At 45.2% G+C, this 15,727-nt stretch overlaps 1 protein-coding gene across 13 annotated transcripts in view; it reads right to left on the bottom strand.

The window, feature by feature from the left end:
• The window catches only part of AOPEP (aminopeptidase O (putative)), a 344,124-nt gene that overhangs the window by 143,066 nt on the left and 185,331 nt on the right, over positions 1-15,727 (bottom strand). For all 13 annotated transcript variants that reach the window (XR_012495672.1, XR_012495671.1, XR_012495670.1 and 10 more), the window contains exon 6: positions 2,894-3,083. Coding sequence is in view for 9 of the 13 variants with exons in the window: in XM_074330243.1 (XP_074186344.1) it covers positions 2,894-3,083 (190 nt within the window). In the remaining 4 variants the exon portion in view is untranslated. The remainder of the gene's footprint in view (positions 1-2,893; positions 3,084-15,727) is intronic.

Raw genomic sequence — 15,727 nt, 5'->3', positions numbered from 1 at the left:
GTGACCAACACTCTGTGTGTCCTGTTGATGTGAACTGAGCGACGTCCCTCTGCCCCCAAATTCCTAAATTGAAGCTCTAACCCCAAATGTGACTATACCTGAAACGGGGCCTTTAGGGAGGTGACTGAGGATCATAAGGTCACAGGGGTGGGGCCCCCATCCAACAGGACTGGTGTCCTTAACAGAAGAGGTAAGAGGCACCAGAGCTCTCTCTCTCCACATGTGCACAGAGGAAAGGCCATGTGAGGACACAGTGAGAAGGTGGCCGTCACCAAACCAGTGAAGAGAGACCCCAACCCTGACTGCACCTTGATCTTAGACTTCCAGCCACCAGAACTGTGAGAAAACAAATGTTGGCTTAAGCCCCCCAGTCTGTGGGATTCTGTTATGGCAGCCAGAGCTGATTAAGAAACCTGTGAAAGAGTTTAGACCTTTATCCTGGTTGATGACAAGTTATATGATCCAATCTTACAGCTAACTCAATTCACTTCTCCTACAGAATGCCACTCCGAGTCGAGTGCTGATTTCTAGCTCCTTGTTCAATAATTTCCCGCTCCCCAACTCTGCCATGCTTGCTAATGCTCAGTACTGCAGAGTGACCAATGGCCCTCACGCCCTCTTCCCTGGGGCAGCCCGTTGCTGTCCAGGAGAGTCCTGTGAGGGGGCCCACCCTTCCCTGCCCTGGGCAGCACTCCTTTCCTGTGTGGAAGGTCTGCTATGCACACTTGTCAGGGACCAGTGGCAGCTCAGTCTCACTCAGCCTTCAAGGAAGGGGTCAGAGTGCTAGAAGCACTCTGGAAATATTCCCAAGTTTGAGCCTGGTTCTACAATGGCCACTGTGCCTCGGGGTGTTTGTGTTTTCACATATTGGAGAGTTACTGCATGCACCTTGAACGATGGTGAGCGGGGCTGTCCCCTATGCCAGGTGAGAGAAAAAGAAGGGGTAGAGAAACCTCAGCTCCTACTTTCCCTTTGAGCCCATGTCAGAAGTCACCTCCTCCAACAAGACTTTCTGGATTGTCTCAGATCTGGCCTCTCCCACCTTTGAACTTGTAGAATACTTGGTGTTTACCTGGTTTCTAACTTATTTTCTTCTTCCTTCCACTATGTGCTTTTCTTATCTCTGCTATTGGACTATGACCTCTTTCAGAGCAGGGCTGTGTCTTATTCATCCTTTTATCCCTACAGACAGAGCACAGAATGGACACATGGAAGGCGTGCGGCTGTGAGATGCAGCCAGGCCTGCTTTGCGCCTGTCAGTGGAGATGGACGCACTCACAGCAGCTAGAGGTGGGACCCCTGCAAAGAGACTCAGGAACAACCCCTGGAAGTGCGGGCAGGGGGAGGGCAGAGGAGCAGCGCTCTCTGGGGTCGCAGGAGACAAAAGGACAGAAAAAGTCATCATCAGATGCCTGAAATACATTCACAGTTACCAAGAATAGCACAAATCTGATTGTCTCAGGATGGAAGCACCCCAGGGAAGAGAAGGTGACAGAGGCACATTTACATGAAGCCTATTTAACCTTTACTGAACGCCTGCTGTGTGTCAGGCGCTGTGTTAACCTCATTTACACATTATCCTAGTCACCCTGCAAGGGCAAACATTCTCATACCCACTTTACAAATGAGGAAACTGACGCCCAGGGAGGGTGGTAAACAGCAGAGCTGCCCCAAGCTTGGTCAGGCTCTGAACCCAGCCTCCTCTCCCGAATATGCCATGTGACCTCTCCTCATGGGACTCTATGTGGCAGGGGACACAGATGGCTGCACTGCTAGCTCTCCAGGGTGGGAGGCTGAGGAAGACAGAGCTCTGCATTGAAAGAGCTCACAGTCTAGAGGTGAGAAGAGAAGGAAACAGGAAAAAATGAGAAAACAGAGGTGAGTACCAAACCTTGTGGTGGTTCAAAGTTTCTAGAAGACTAATATTAAGTTGTGAGCAGAATGATTGGTCTGGGCTATCCAGAGGTGACCTTGAGCTGGCTGGTGAACAATTAATAGGATTTCAACAGGCAGAAGGAACTTGACCAAAATCATATAGGTATGCACAAACATGGGAACCTCAGAAAATGTTAAATAGTCATGTGTGTAAGGGATGGGGATGGTAGGGAAAACAAATGACCAAATATTAGGAACTGGAAAATAAGCAGGAAGCAGTATAGCTGCTATATCCTCATTAAATTGGTGGCCAGTTCTTTACAGCAGAAGTTGTACTGGGAATGTGTTGACCGGGTCTGGCCTCTGGGTATGTTTACTTTGCATATTTTTCGAATTAGTAAATTTCACATCCAAATCCAGATTTATAACTTTCTTTAAAAAAACAGAGCGTCTAGGCTATCATGAGCACTACCTTCAACACGACAGTTGGTCAGAGAGGAGGCACGGCTGCTGTCCTCACCATCCCCTAATCTAGAACACCACGCGCTCCATTCTGCACCACTTGCCAGCAGACATCTGAGATTATGACTCCCGATTTAACTTAATCTCATTGCTTAAAAAAAAAACCATAGCAAAATATAGTCAATGTCTCCACAGCCAGAACCACAAAGGAGTAGTGCTTGAGTCACATGACCTTGAGTAGTGTATGACCTTTTCTGCAAGCCTATGCTCAAATGTCCCCCTTTCAGAGACGCTTTCTCTTAGCACCTTCTAAAACAGCACTTCCCCCATCATTATCTGGCTTCATGGTCCCACCTGACCCGCTACAGATGCGTTGGTTTGTCATTCTCTCTCCTATCACTAGACTGCAAACCCCACGGGGCACAGGAACTCCCCTCTCTCCTAGAACAGCATCTAGCGCATACTAAGGACTCAGGACATATCTGTTGAATGAACAAGGACTATGAATAGAATTTGACTCCAGGGAGGGAAATGCTTAGGGTCACTTTAAACCTACCTGCTGTGCTTTGGCCCAGAATACATCTTCCAAGTGAGTGGCAAATCCTTCACTCAGCCACTCTTCTGTCCAGTCGCGGGCCCCAATGGCTAGGCCAAACCAGGCATGAGCAATTTCATGGCAGAGACGGGTCCCACAGAGATGGTTCCTTCCAGTCAAGGTGCTCTGAGAGAGGAAGATGATGTGTGGGCTGTGGATAATGAGGGAGAAAACACACAGTCTTGTTAGAGCCTGTCCTCGGGGGCTGCCCCATGGGGCAGTGTTCTCAGCCGCTGAGCCTGTTATTATCATGTGCATGCTAGATCATGACCCATAGGCTTGCAGCTCAGATGCCTTTAGAAATGCATAAAGTGGCAGTTTACATTTCTGGCAGCGGTTCAGGTTGCCGTTTCTGCCAAGCAGTTGTCTCCGTCATCAAACAGCTATTACCTGTAATCAGTAACCTGCACCCCAGTTTTACACTGAAGAAATTACAAGGCAATGGAAGCATTTACTCGGAAATCTGGACTGTAAAAGAAGAGCAGGTGTGAGAATGTGAAGCCCATGCTGTCAAGAGATGATCAAAGAAGACCCTTCAGCCAAAAATCCGAGTGGCTTATGAACAAATTGAGAAGTCGTGCAGCAGGACAGGAAAGGCTGAGGAGAATGGAACCCAAAAATTTCCATTTCAGACTGGGGCTGGTTCCAGAGTTAAACTAATAGGTACCATGGATGGGTGACTTTTCCAAGAGACTTAGATAAAGGTTGAGTCTCTGTAAGGCAAAGGTTTCAATGCTATCGTCTCCTATCTGTAGATGCTTACATGTTCACATGGCGTAAGAAAATTATGCTGAGAGAGAGAGAGAGAGAGAGAGAGAGAGAGAGAGAGAGAGAAGGGAGTTAACCTACCCAGGTGTGCAAACGGCTCCAGGGCTGGCACCAGCCAAGGAGATTTATCTAATCTCATTTTCCATACTTTGTTTTAAAACTCAAAATACCATGATTAGAATTGCACAGACGAAATGGGAGGAGGGAGGGAGGCTAAGAGAGAAGAGGTAAACAGAATACCTCCTATGCTCCCACCTTCAGCATTTCTCCAGGACTTGTTTGCAGTCTTATTAATGAAGAATTTGCTCTTAACAAAAAAATCTCTCCTCCCTCAATTGGACAAAAACAGTTGTGAAACCGTCCAAATTAAGAAACTGTACACACTGGTTTCTTCCTTCAAAAGCCATTTGTTACCAATCATGTCAGCTCTGCACAAGCCAGGACGGCTTGCAGATTCGTCCTCCGCCCCCGCGGCCACCAGTAGAGAAAACCCCACCTGTATTTCCCATTGCACAACATCACCCATTCAGCTCAGAGAGCCCAACTGCAATCACGGGAGTCGTGTGCCAAAACAGACAGCTTTTATATGAAATAATAACACGGCAGACACGCAAATGAAAAAGCATCTGCCAGGCTCACAGCAGAGTCCACCAGAAACTCCAGATATTAAAAGTGCATAGGGGGCATTTAGGACACAGAGGCGTAATGCAGCAGGCACCAACAGTACTTTAGAGCACTAACTCAGAACAAAATAAGGAAGGAAGGAAGGAAGGAAGGAAGGAAGGAAGGAAGGAAGGAAGGAAGGAAGGAAGGAAGGAAGGGAAAAAGGGAGGAAAAGAGGGAGGGAAGGAGGGAGGGAGGGAGGGAGGGAGGGAAGGAGGAGGGAGGGAACTGAGAGGCACAAGAGCGAAACTTCCTCTTACTGAGAAAGTCGCCCCGTGGAGAAGACAAACTGTGCAACCTGGCATTTTCAAGTAAATGACCCCTTGCTCTGGCATGTGCAGTGCTACAAAGAAAAGCCACAGAAATGTACCAAGTAAATAACATTCCAGACATACTGTTGGCAGCACTTCACCCTTTTGGCTAAAACAAAACACAAGTAACATCAGGCCTTATAAACAGGCTCAGAGACAAGGCTGCCTCCGAGGGGTCTGCCCGCCAGAGACCCAGACGGCGCACCATCGTTAGACACTCTAAGGCTGGCCTGTGCGTTCTGCTCAGGAAGGTTACACAAGCTGATGGCTGTTCTTGAAGAAAAAGCCTGCCCTGTCCTCGGTGACCCACTAGCTGTTTTGTCCCAGTGGGAGAGCCTAGCCAAGGCCCATTTATGCAAATATCAAAGTCCTCGAGGGCCTGAAGGAATGTACAAAGGCAGCTGTGTGGGGGGTAGCATTGTGCTTCCCTGCCCTTTAATTTTTCCCTTCCAGCATCTTTGTCCAGTCCACCAGGTCTCCTCCCCCACCTGCCAGGCCCTGGAACCTGTTGGCTGGGCTCAGGACAGGCCCTGGCATTGCTGGAATCCCACCGAAGTTCCCACTTCCCATCCTCAATGCTTTCTTTCTGGCTGGGGATAAATGTATTTCCTACTGTCCTCTGAGAAAGACCGAAGCTTCAACATCCTCCTAGATCGGAAGGAAGGGAGTTTCACTGGCTATAAATGACCCACCCTAGTATCAGTGGAAAACATGACCCTTCTCCCTGAAGAGCAATTTTCCACTTGAGAACCAGACCCCAAATCCTCCTGCTGCGGAGTCTGCCCTCTAAGGTTGGGCTTCACCTGTGGGGTGCTCTGGGGTTATGTTTCCTTATGCAGGAAATGCTTTTCTAAAACTAGATTAAAACATGGAGTGAGGTTTTGATAACCTTTCTCAAACGTTGTTAAGAAAATTCTAATTTAATAGAGCCAATAGCATTTTCCTTCGAGGAGAATTTCCTCCTCTCCTTCTGACACTAAATATCAGAATTTCTCATGGTAAGTAGAATGTTTAAATTGTTTTTCTCACCAGTGAATGAAGAAAAGTCTAATGCTCTTAAGTTTACTTCAAGGAGTAACATTAAATATTCCTTTATCAACGGAAAATCTGTTTCATGCCCACATTTCAAAACAGAATGAATGTTTAGAATTTTCTATCCCTACCTTAACCTTGATTTATAAGTTTCACCCCTGCGCTCCTCACACATTCCCCATTCTCAGAACCCTTTTCATGGTCGTAAGCAGCCACAGGTCATCAGTCTTCACTCTGACGGGGCCCATTTGAAAACGGGTTTCCTTTTTCCTCCCCCTGAAAAAGCCTGTGTCAACTGCCTCTACAAATGGCCAACTGTCCATTCATCATCATTACAGAGGATGGAAGATAATCACTGCAATGACATCTTCATCCTAAAAACTTCTTTTTTTCAAATCACAGTTTATCATTTTTCCCAAATAAGAGATGGGCAGGAAAGTTGTATTTTTGACTCAAAAAGCACAAGCCCTCTTGCTTGTATTCTCCATAATAAATTCTCCTTCACTACAAGTGGTAGAGGAGGATGAGGAGGGGACGGGGTAGGGGTGGGGTGGGGGGATGGGGGGTGGCGCAGCACAGAGTGACAGCAGGACACGTGTTCTCATTCTTTCCCAGGAGACCACCGGCTGGGCTGCCTCCCCACAAAGGCCACGTGGTATGGCCGCCCTACCCCTCTGAGATTAAAAATATAATTTCTGGTCCGAAAATCGTTTCTCAAGGCTGTTCTGAATAGCTACCTCCCCACCCAGATTAGAAGGCTGTGTCCCTTAATTTGAAACATGCGTCTAGCAGAGGAGGAAGGAGCGCCTTCATTACTCAGGAGCCGCTCCAATCCTACGGGAGGAATTCAATTTGGAGCGGAAATGGAGAATTTCATCAGATCTTAAGCAGGGGCTGGCGTGTGATTTATTTCTGCTTTGTCCAGGGAGACGTGACCAGCGTGGACCATCTTGCTGTTTAGCACCTGCCTCAGCTGGTCAGAGAAAGCTTTGGGTGGGGTGGGACCAAGGGCAGGAAATTGCTTTTGGTTAAGGGCAAGAACCCCTCCCATTATACTGGAGCAAATCCCAATTCCCCTCAGGGGAAGTAGATTCACTTTTTATACAGATCCCTGGACGGTGTGTCCAGGAAACAGACTAATATTTATCAAGCTTGAACTTCTTGTGGGTTCAGTTTTTCACAATTTCAATGACACATGGAGCCCAATTTCCCATTATAGAGAAGGAAGAACCAAGAAAGAGGGAAACTGAGGCTCCTTTCCTGCCAAAGTCAAACTGGATAGTTCTAAGGCTCCGTAATCATGCGAAAGCAACCGTTGTTTGCATGACTTGATTACTTGCTAATTTAATTTAGACAATAGAAAAGTAGATTCGCAGCAGCCTTGGGCAATGTGAAAGCAAGGTCAATGCCTTACCCTCCCTTAGGCTCAGACCACAGTTTCTCTTTTCTTGTTAAGGTGATATATGCCAGCACTTCAAATCAAATGCTCAGTTCCCATCCCTTCATCACTGCCATGAAATCCCTTAGTCCCCCTCTCCTGGATATAATGGGGGATGCACCTCTGTCCCAAAGGCAAAGCAGGGAAGGGTCTGGATGACCTGGCAGGGCCCCTGCTCCCCTCTGGCTCTGAGACTGTTCCCTAGGCCCTAGTCACCTTGCTTTGCCCTCTCTGGCCTCCTGCTGTGGCCACAAAGTGTAGTCTTGAAACTGCAGCCTTAGGAGATGGGGGAATGTTCTTTTGGGAATATAGGATTTTCAACAGTCTGAGGTGGAAACCAATTCTAAAAATTTGAGGAAAAACTTACTACATCTGATCAACACGGAGATCTAGGTTTAAGAGAAAAAGATAACATTATTCAGAATAAGTTTTTGTTACATAATTGTTTTATTTTTCCATTAAGTGACATACAATATTATATTAGCTTCAGGTGTATAACATAGTGATTAGACATTTTTATAACTTATGCAGTGATCACCTCAATATACCTAGTACCCACCTGACACCATACAAAGTTATCATGTTATTGAATATATTCCTTATACTATACCCTACATCCCCATGACTATTCTGTAACTACCAATTTGTACTTCTTAATCCCTTTTCCAAATGGCAACCATCAAAATGTTCTCCTTATCTGTGAGTGTGTTTCTGTTTTATTTGTTTGCTTATTTTGTTCTTTAGATTCCACATATAAGTGAGATCATATGGTATTTGTGTTTCTCTGTCTGACGTACTACACTCAGCACAATACCCTCTAGGTACATCCACATTGTTGCAGATGGCAAGATTTCATTTTTTATGGCCAACTAATATTCCATTGTATGTATGTACCACCTCTTCTTTATCCATTCATCCATTGATGCACACCCAGGCTGCCTCCACATGTTGGCCACTGTAAATAGTGCTGCAAGGAACATAAGGGTGTGCACATCCTTTCAAAGTAGCCTTTTGGGTTTCTTTGGATAAACATCTAGAAGTGTGATAACTGGGTCCTTCTCTGTCTCTGTTATAGGTTTTGTTTTAAAGTCTATTTTGTCTGCCACAAGTATTGTACCCGAGCTTTTTTGTTTGTTTGTTTCCATTTTCGTGAAATATGTTTTTCCATCCTTTTATTTTCAGTCCGTGTGTGTCTTTCTATCTGAAATGAGTCTCTTGCAGGCTGCATATATAAGGGTCTTATTTTCTTATCCATTCAGCCTCCCTATGTCTTTTGATTGGAACATGTAATCCATTTATATTTAAAGTATTTATATTGACAGATATGTAATTATTGCCATTTTATTATTCATATTTTTTATCTTTTTTTTTTCTTAAAGAAGTCTCTCTAACATTTCTTGTAATACTGGTTTGGTGGTGAGAAATTCCTTCAGCTGTTTCTTGTCTGGGAAGCTCTTTATGTGTCCTTCAATTCTAAATGATAGTTTTGCCAGGTAGAGTAATCTTGGTTGTAGGTCCTTGCTTCTCATCACTTTGAATATTTCTTGCCAATCCCATCTGGCTTGTGAAGTTTCTGTTGAGAAATCAGCTGACAATCTTACGGGAGCTCCCTTGTAGGTAACTAACTGCTTTTTTTGTTGTTGCTTTTAAGATTGTCTCTTTGTCTTTAACCTTTGGCATTTTAATTATGATGTGTCTTGATGTGGGCTTCTTTGGGTTCACCTTGTTTGAGACTCTTTGCACTTTCTGGACTTGTATGTTTATTTCTTTCACCAGGTTGGGGAAGTTTTCTGTCACTATTTCTTCAAATAGATTTTCAATTCCTTGCACTCTCTCTTTTCCTTCTGGTACTGCTATGATGCGAGTGTTGGTATGCTTGATGTTGTCTCAGAGGCCCTTTAAACTGTCTTCATTTTTTTGGATTCTTTTTTCTTTTTGCTGTTCTGATTAGGTGTTTTCTGCTGCGTTATCTACTAAATTGCTGATTGGAACCTCTGCTTCATCTAATCTACTGTTGAGTCTTATAGTTTAGTCTTTATTTCAGTTATTGTATTCTTCATTTCTGACTGGTTCTTGTTTCTTTCTTTCTTTCTTTCTTTCTTTCTTTCTTTCTTTCTTTCTTTCTTTCTCTTTTTTAAAGATTTTACTGGGGAAAGGGAACAGGACTTTATTGGGGAACAGTGTGTACTTCCAGGACTTTTTCCAAGTCAAGTTATTGTCCTTTCAATCTTAGTTGTGGAGGGCGCAGTTCAGCTCCAGGTCCAGTTGCCATTGTTAGTTGCAGGGGGCGCAGCCCACCATCCTTTGCGGGAGTCAAACTGACAATCTTGTTGTTGAGAGGATGTGCTCCAACCAACTGAGCCATCCGGGAGCTCAGTGGCAGCTCAGCCCAAGGTGCCATGTTCAATCTTAGTTGCAGGGGGTGGAACCCACCATCCCTTGTGGGAGTCGAGGAGTTGAACCAGCAACCTTGTAGTTGACAGCCCACTGGCCCATGTGGGAATCGAACCGGCAGCCTTCGGTGTTAGGAGCACAGAACTCCAACCACCTGAGCCACCGGGCCGGCCCTTGTTTACGTTTTCTATCTCCATTTTTATGTTTCCTATCTCCATTTTTATGTTTCCTATCTTTGTTCTGAAGTTTTCACTGAGTTCATCTACTGTTCCCCTAAATTCATTGAGCACCTATATAACCAGTGCTTTGAACTCTGTGTCTGGTAGTTTGCTTGTCTCCATTTTGTTCAGTTCTTTGCCTGAGTTTTTGTTCTGTTGTTTCATTTGGAACATGTTTGTCTCCCCATTTTGGCGGCCTCTCTGTATTTGTTTCTGTGTATTAGGTAGAGCTGCTATATCTCCCAGTCTTAGTAGAGTGGCATCATGTAGTAGGTGTCCTGTGGGGCCCAGTGCAATCTTCCTGGTTACCTGAGCCAGGTGCTCCAGGTGTCTCCCTTGTGTGGGTTGTGTGTGCCCTCTTGTAGTTGAGCCTTGGTTGCTGTTTGCACATCATTAGGAGGTATTGATCCTCAGACTGATTGGTTATGAGGACTGGTTGTGACTACAGTGAAGGAGCTGCTGTGCAGGGGCTGACCCTATGGAGCAGGATTCACTTTAGCAGGGCTCTGGTTCCTCTCTAGTCTGCTCTTTGGGTGTGTCGCCCTTAAAGGCATCTGGGTGGTGTTCTGGCGTGGTTCAAAGCTGGCTTCCAGGCGTGTTGGCCCAGGGCCTCCTATGAGGGGCCCTGCTGCAGACCAAGTTCAACCACAGCCTGTGCCCTGCTCGAGACCACCTGGCATGAGCTACAAAGCAACCCACAGATGGCTACCACCTGCTCTGGGCTTGGAGGTGCGTGAGAGAAGCCAAGATGTGAACCGAGGCTGTCTGTTGCTAGTGCTGGGCCTGGGGCTGCTTAGCAAGAGGTACTGCTTAGCAATCATGCTGAGACCAGATGCTGCTTGTTTGGGGTTTGTGAACCTCTAAGAGATTTTAGGAAAGTCCACAGAATGAGCCAAGACAGGCTATTTGTACGGAAAAGCCACTGGAAGCTGCTTGGGTGGGCCTGCAAGTTGGGTGGGGTGCGGTCTCAGTGAATCACTAGGGCATGTCAAACAGTGTTAGTCAGGTTAATGGAGACTCAGATATGGTGACCACCTGGATCTGCATGCCAGGATGGGTGAGGACTCAACAAAGAAATAATGGATTCTGCCAGTATTTCTGTCTGGGAAAAAGTTCCCCTCCAGCCCTCGCTTTGAAGCCAGACAATTCAGTTCCTCACTGTATGTCCCTGGCTCCTTTTGAGCTGCTGCCCCAGCACTAGAACTCAAAAAGAGCGAGTCCATTAGCGAGTAAGTCTGTGGGTGGGCCCTTTAACAGAAGCGCCTGGGAGTGTAGTTGCCCTCCGTCTCATTCAGCCAGACTCTCTACTGATTTTCACAGCAAGAAGTTGTGGGGACTTGTCTTCCCTGCACTAGAACCCTGGGCTGGGGAGCCTGGTGTGAGGCTGGGATCCCTTACTCCTCAGGAGGGACTAGAGCAGCTGAAGTATCCCTCCTGACTTATAACTGCCACATGTAAGTGTGAGACTAGCTCGTTCAGCATCTCTGCCCCTCCTAACAGTCTTGAAGTGGCTTCTTCTGTATATCCTTAGTTGTAAGACTTCTGTTCAGTTAGACTTCAGGCGATTCTTAGTGATGGCTGTTCTGTAGTTTAGTTGTAATTTTGATGTGCTCATGAGAGGAGGCAAGCACAGAGTTTACCTACTCCACCATCTTGACCAGAATTCCTCCAGGATAAGTTTTCCGTTAAAAATTCTGAACAGCAAATAGGGAGTAAAACATCTATTCATTTATCTAATTGAATTTTGTTTCAAACTGTCAATGTGACTATAGCAGGGAGTGATTGAGGGAAGCCCCAGAGGGGCTACATTCCAGAGACTCCTAACAAAAAAATATCCTCCTTAAAGACTCATATGGTCTTAAAGACTCTGTACTAGGCAATGTATTTTACACACATCATTTAATCTACCCCATGACCTCAGGAGACAGAGTTTATTATTATGCCCATTTTAGAGGTGATTAAATTGAGGCACAGAGAAGTGAGTGTCTAGCTCAAGATAACATAGATGGCAAGTAATGGAGCCAGCATTTTAACTCATGCAGTCTTGACCCTGAAGCCTTATTCTAATTCACTCTGCCCAGGGTCACTGGGTTTAGGCCTGTGACTTCTGAGCGCCCATCCCTCTATGCCAGCTCAGGTCCAGAAGTGCAATATCATTGCTCTCCCAGGAGCTCTGTCTGTTCAGAGTCCACCCAAGGGAAGCCATCAGTTTTGCCCTGAGAACTCTGTTCCCTAAATCTGTATGACAGCCAAAGCTGGCTTGAGGTTACCAGGCTTGTGACTAGCAAAGCTTTCGCCTTTTCCTGGTGAGAAGGTGTGTAGAGAAGGATGGGAGACGGGGCAAGTGGGGAAGAATCTCTACTCCACTGCTGATGCCCCCAATGTGGCTAAATTCCTGAACGCAACACCTGGTTCTTCCTAACCCTGCCCTATGCCAGGGTCCCTCATGGGCCACTGCAAAGGGATGCCTAGAGAAAGATGTGCAAGGGTGCTGAGGAGCCCAAGAAGGGCAACATGCCAGACTGCCTACTGCCTGCTGCCTATTGCTGGTCTCTTCCTCCCACCCATTTATGCTAAAGCCTGACATTCTTTTCTTTTTTTCTTCTAAATATACTTTGTTTTTTAGAGCAGTTTTAGGTTCACAGCAAAATGGAGTAGAAGGTAGATTTCCCATATACTCCATACCCCACACATGCACAGGCTCTCCCACTGTCAGTATCACTCACCAGAGCGGTGCATTTATTACAACTGATGAACCTGCTGACACATCCATATCAGAATCCGTAGTTTACATCAGGTTCACTCTTGGTGTTGTGCACTCTGTGGTTTTTGATAAATATGTAATGACAGTATGCACCATTAGAGTATCATACAGGGTAGTTTCACTGCCCTAAAACTCCTCTTAGATTCTTTTCAAGAAGAGATGGTTTAAAGCAGGTCACAAACTCAAAGGGCTATGGGAGCCAAGAAGATAACAAAATGAAGGAAGTAGATAACAAGAAGGGGGAATTAGATAATGAGATGAAGGAAGTAGATAAGCTGAAGGAAGTAGACAAGGAGAAGAGGAAAGCAGACAAGGAAATGGGGGAAGCAGACAAGGAGATGGGGAAAAGAGATAACCAGAGGTGATAAACAGATGAAATGAGGAAAGCAGATAAAAGGAAGATGACAAGATGGGAAGTAGATAAAAAGATAAAGGAAGAAGATAGATAATGAGATTAGTGAAGTGATAACAACATAGAGAAATAGCTACCTACAGGAGGGAAGGAGACAATTTTTAAAAACATTATGCCTAAGCAAACAAACCTGTGGACAGGAGCTACACGTTTATAGTCTCTGGTTCAAGCAGTGACCTTAGGAGAAGGAGTTTATGGTTTGATTGCACGCTGAGGTATAAGGACTGATGCCTGGTTCACACCAGGCTTCCATGTGGGTGTTCATGGAAGACAGGGAAAAACTCAAAAGCAGAGCACAGATGACAGTGGTGGAGAGGGGGAGGGCAGTCTCCTAGTGCAGCACAAGGAAGCAAAAAGTGGTGCTGGGGACACAAACATTTCTGCCAGCTTTATAATTTTGTTTAGACTTGGCCTTGGCCTAATGGGGGGAAAAATAGCACCACCACAACAAAAAACAGAGATCAAATCTGACTCTAGAAAACACAGAGATCACCTCTGGCTCTAGAAACCAGAGACCACCTTTGGCGGAGTGCTTAGCTATCGATAAGGAGAGCAGTGGACACCTCACTTCTGCGCCACCAGGCAGTTGGGCCATAGAAAACACTGCCTAGCCCTGCGCCCTGCATGCTAAGGAGGCAGGGCTGGCACTGAATTATTATTAGGCGCTGGCTACACCTAGCTTTGGCTGCACTTCCTGAGGAAGGGGTTGGGATTGGTGTCTAGTGGTTATGCTCAGCTGCAAAGCTAAATAAAGCTGCAAGTGCACGTCTCAGGTTTTAAAGGTAAAGAATCAGAGGCAAAAACAGTACCTGGTTGAATTTTCCAACTCGATATGGACCCCTTTCCCTCCGAATCTTAAGGTATGTGTTCAACCTAAGGAGTCTCTGGATTCTCATAGACAAGAACAAAGAAGTAACTTTTTTTAAAAAGTTACTGAACATTCTGGTGTTCCGGACATCAGGGATACACCCATGCCCAAACTCTATGAAAATATTTATTGTTGTTAAACAAGTCTTTGAATCATCTCTAAATTACCTATGAACTGAGAGCTGTGCATTTTCTGCAGGATCTGGATAATGCTTCTGGTAAGTGACCATCAGTTAAAACATGTCGGCCGCCTCCTTTGGAGCCCACGGATGACAAAATGGGATTCTCCCCATTTCCTCAACCCCCATTCTCATCTTCCTCAACCAGGGTGATGATGTTTGTTCCCATAAAAAGAGCTAATAAAATTAGCCTGCACTGTGATACAGGGAAAATCCTTATTTAATAAAATAATGCATTTTGCTTCACTCTCAGAACAGCAATAAAATGGCTCAACTGAGAACCATAATAACTCATCCAGTTGGTTTTCGCTGTGCATACAAGTCTGTCATTTGCGGCCTCATGGAAGCTTAGAACGCTGTTTCACGAAGGGACGTTTGGGCCACTTGCACCACCCTGAGTAAGAATGGTGTGGTTATGGGTTTCCTTTGAAATAAGTAAGTGGGTGTGGTCTTTGAATCCACAAATCAAGTTTTCCCATGTTCCTTGTCTAGAGAAAGAAATTGTGGGTATTTCCCAAAGAGTACTCAGAAATTTAACTGGTGAGGGGGAATCAGTTGCTTCCACAACTGAGATGTCCCAGTCTCGTACTCCGGGAATCTAATTTAGACACGCACTATATCTGAACTTCAGATAAACAACGGATACTTTTTTAGTGTATGTCCCATAAAGTGTCCGCTAAACCTGGCAAACCTACCTGGGGAACTTGTTAAAACAGATCACTGGGCCCTCACCTCCAGAGAGGCTGATTCTTAGGCCCGAGTGGCACCTAAGAATCTACATTTTTATGAAGTTCACAGGTGAGGCTGGTGTTACTGGTCCAGGGATCACACTCTGAGAGACACTGAGCTACACTGTGGCTACATAGGATCAACTTAAAAAAAAAAAGAAAAAATTCATTGCCAAAGTTTATGTGTGGGAAGATTTCACCCGGAAATCCAGATCTCCAAATTATATTGAAAATCTGAAAGACTTGGCCAAACTAGGCCCACAGTCCCGTGTAGCAAGTGCGGCTGAATAGCAGATAACCCTTTCAGAGGGGGCTCAGCTCCCCAGCTCTCCACCACCCCTCCCTGGCTCCCTGCCACTGGCTGAGCCCTCTTGTCATTTACAATCACATGTGTGCTTTTATTTTTTCTTTCCTATAGTAGGATTAAGAGAAAAGTGAAATATTTCTTCTATCCGTGTCTCCATGACAAGTAGGCAGAGAAGACCAAGTGTTTCTGAGAGGCTGTGCTGCCCATGTAATGCTTTATATCTGCTTCCTGGTTCTTGATACACATTCGGAGTTAACCTCTTATTTAGTTTTCCTCATGAAAAATTCCACTATCATCAGCCTTGTTTATGGCCATAAAATGGTTTAGCAAACTCTTGTTTCCTGGAGAGCGCAGACACACATTTCAGCCTAGTCCAAGTCAGTCACTACAAATTCCATATCACTAAGAGTAGAATTAATTTGATTTATTGTAGTTTTGAAATCCAAACACAGTTTCAATTATTACCAGCCACTAATGGCTTATAATGAAGGCAGAGCTTGTTAGTTAAGCAAACAACTGGCAAGTCTGTTTAAAGTGTAAACAGAAGGAAAATTCATGAATTAAATGAATGAATTCGTTGATTGTTCTCCCCGGGCTGTAAAGGAGCATTCAACTGCCACAATATATATCACCACCTTTGTTAAAAGGATTAGCCTGCTCCAGTTCTCTTTATCCAGTCAGAGATCTTAGCAGTGGCTTACAAAGTGAAGGTCT

The sequence above is a fragment of the Rhinolophus sinicus genome, linkage group LG04 (assembly GCF_036562045.2).
Source record: "Rhinolophus sinicus isolate RSC01 linkage group LG04, ASM3656204v1, whole genome shotgun sequence".
Taxonomy (NCBI): domain Eukaryota; kingdom Metazoa; phylum Chordata; class Mammalia; order Chiroptera; family Rhinolophidae; genus Rhinolophus; species Rhinolophus sinicus.
The sequence above is the reverse complement of the archived record's forward strand: the minus strand, read 5'-3'. Positions and strand labels throughout refer to the sequence as shown.